The sequence below is a fragment of the Zea mays genome, chromosome 1 (genome assembly GCF_902167145.1).
Source record: "Zea mays cultivar B73 chromosome 1, Zm-B73-REFERENCE-NAM-5.0, whole genome shotgun sequence".
In the NCBI taxonomy this organism is placed as follows: domain Eukaryota; kingdom Viridiplantae; phylum Streptophyta; class Magnoliopsida; order Poales; family Poaceae; genus Zea; species Zea mays.
In genome coordinates this window covers 115,383,482-115,385,230 of record NC_050096.1, presented here as the reverse complement: position 1 = coordinate 115,385,230, position 1,749 = coordinate 115,383,482, and the positions used below count along the sequence as shown (strand labels likewise).

The following is a 1,749-nucleotide window of genomic DNA, read 5'->3' as shown; positions in this document are numbered from 1 at the left end:
AGATAGGAAAGGAACTAGAGGTACGTCATTTCCTTTGGTTCTAGAATTTCGGTTAGTTCAATGTGCAATCTAGTTTTTGAGGATCTAGCAAGTCCTAGATTCCCCATAAAATCTGGTTGTCAGGTAACGAGTTCTATGATAAGAAAATTGTTGCATATCAGAAAGATAATACTCTCTCCGTTCCAAAATAGTGTTCGTTTTAGCCCTTGATTTTTGTGCGCATATTTATCTAGATGATGATAAATGTAAATACATATATAGAACACATATACAAAGTAGCCAAAACGAATTTTATATGGGAACGGAGGGAGTACATGGTTTCATTTTTAGTTGTCTTTTTGAATGATCCAGGCCTCTAATATTCATTTTACGGGCATTTGGGGCCGCCTTGCTTGGTCTTCATGTTGTCGTAGCACGGGCACTCTTCCTTGTTGCCGTATGTGCCGGACGGGACGCACAAGCACTTGTTGCAGCAGTAGTTGCAGAAGAAAAGGCATGGCTTCTTGTACGATGTAGCAGAGCACCGGTAGTCACATTTCTCTGGACATTCTGTACATGCACGAGATATAAAAAAATATTAACTGGAGATGGATTACTGAGAGTATGTAGGGAGCAGGAAAGATTAAGAAGATCCATTACGTTCTATGGGGACAGAGCCTTCTGCACCAGCCTGCATTACAAATTCACACGCCAGGTCAGTAAAATAACGCAAGATTCAAAAATACTAGAAGCAGATGAAATGTTGCTCGATCTTCCATAGCGTGCCCAACTTACAGGTCTGTAAAGCTCTTCATTTGCGGTTCCAGCAGAAACCTCAACCTGAAAATTCAGCCAATAATGGAATCATAGATCCAACCAATACTCATATACAGGAAAGGGAAACAATCCGTTGGATACCAGGGGCTTCCAAAAGTTCCGAGCGAGGAAAGAAAAAAGAACGGGTGCAAAACTGAAAACTTTTCGAACTGATGGCACCAGTTTAAAAAACCCAAAAAAAAAAAACTAGAACAAAAATCATACCACAAGTACTAGTGCGAGGAACAACAGAACAATAGAGAAAGAGCTCGACGCTTGAGCCATTCTTTCTTCCCTGCTCCTAGCTCCTTTGTGCACCTGTGAAATGGAAGCAATTGTTGGGCAAAGCCTTAACGGCGACCAATTTATTTATAGCATTGTTGCAGAATACAATCATTTGCAGCTGTAATACTCAATGTGCTGCGTGCCCAATCCTTCAACCTTTTCATTGCTCAATATGGTACAGTTGGCATGCATGCATGCCCCAAGGCGTGAACTGTTAATTTGTCTCCAATACTCGCATTACAGTTTTCAATAGTAGCAAGTACGTAACGGCTACTACTGAAAATTATACTGCGAAGTAACGGGTGATTCAAAAAGAAAAGAAAAGAATCAGGTTTGAGGACGGTTATTTTGGCTCTTATTCAAACTTTATAGCAGGAAACAATGGCAGAAATTTGATCACAAACACATATTGGTAATTTTTAATGTTAGCAGATAGCTTCCCTCTTACACACTATTTTTTGCCAAAAAATAGGCCACCAAATTTCCAACGAATAGTTTTGCCAAAAAATAGGCCACCAAGTTTTTTTGGCTCAAATTCGAGAGCAATCGAATAATAATTCTACCAAAACGTATTTTTATGCTATGTGCTAAAACTGCGCTTCAAGCAGTGGCACAATACCAATTTACATTAGGTGCCGTTCGGATCCATTCATTTTTAATTGGAATCTA

General features: G+C 39.6%; 1 protein-coding gene across 1 annotated transcript; it reads right to left on the bottom strand.

Annotated features, from left to right (window-relative positions):
• Window positions 1-269: 269 nt before the first annotated feature.
• Window positions 270-1,116, bottom strand: LOC103637975 (gibberellin-regulated protein 12). Its single transcript, XM_008660976.2, has 4 exons — window positions 1,021-1,116; window positions 775-819; window positions 640-670; window positions 270-549 (listed from the first exon to the last, which is right to left on the bottom strand). Exons 1-4 carry the CDS (start codon window positions 1,078-1,080, stop codon window positions 368-370), a joined length of 318 nt encoding a protein of 105 aa, XP_008659198.1. The 5' UTR covers window positions 1,081-1,116; the 3' UTR covers window positions 270-367.
• Window positions 1,117-1,749: the final 633 nt, after the last annotated feature.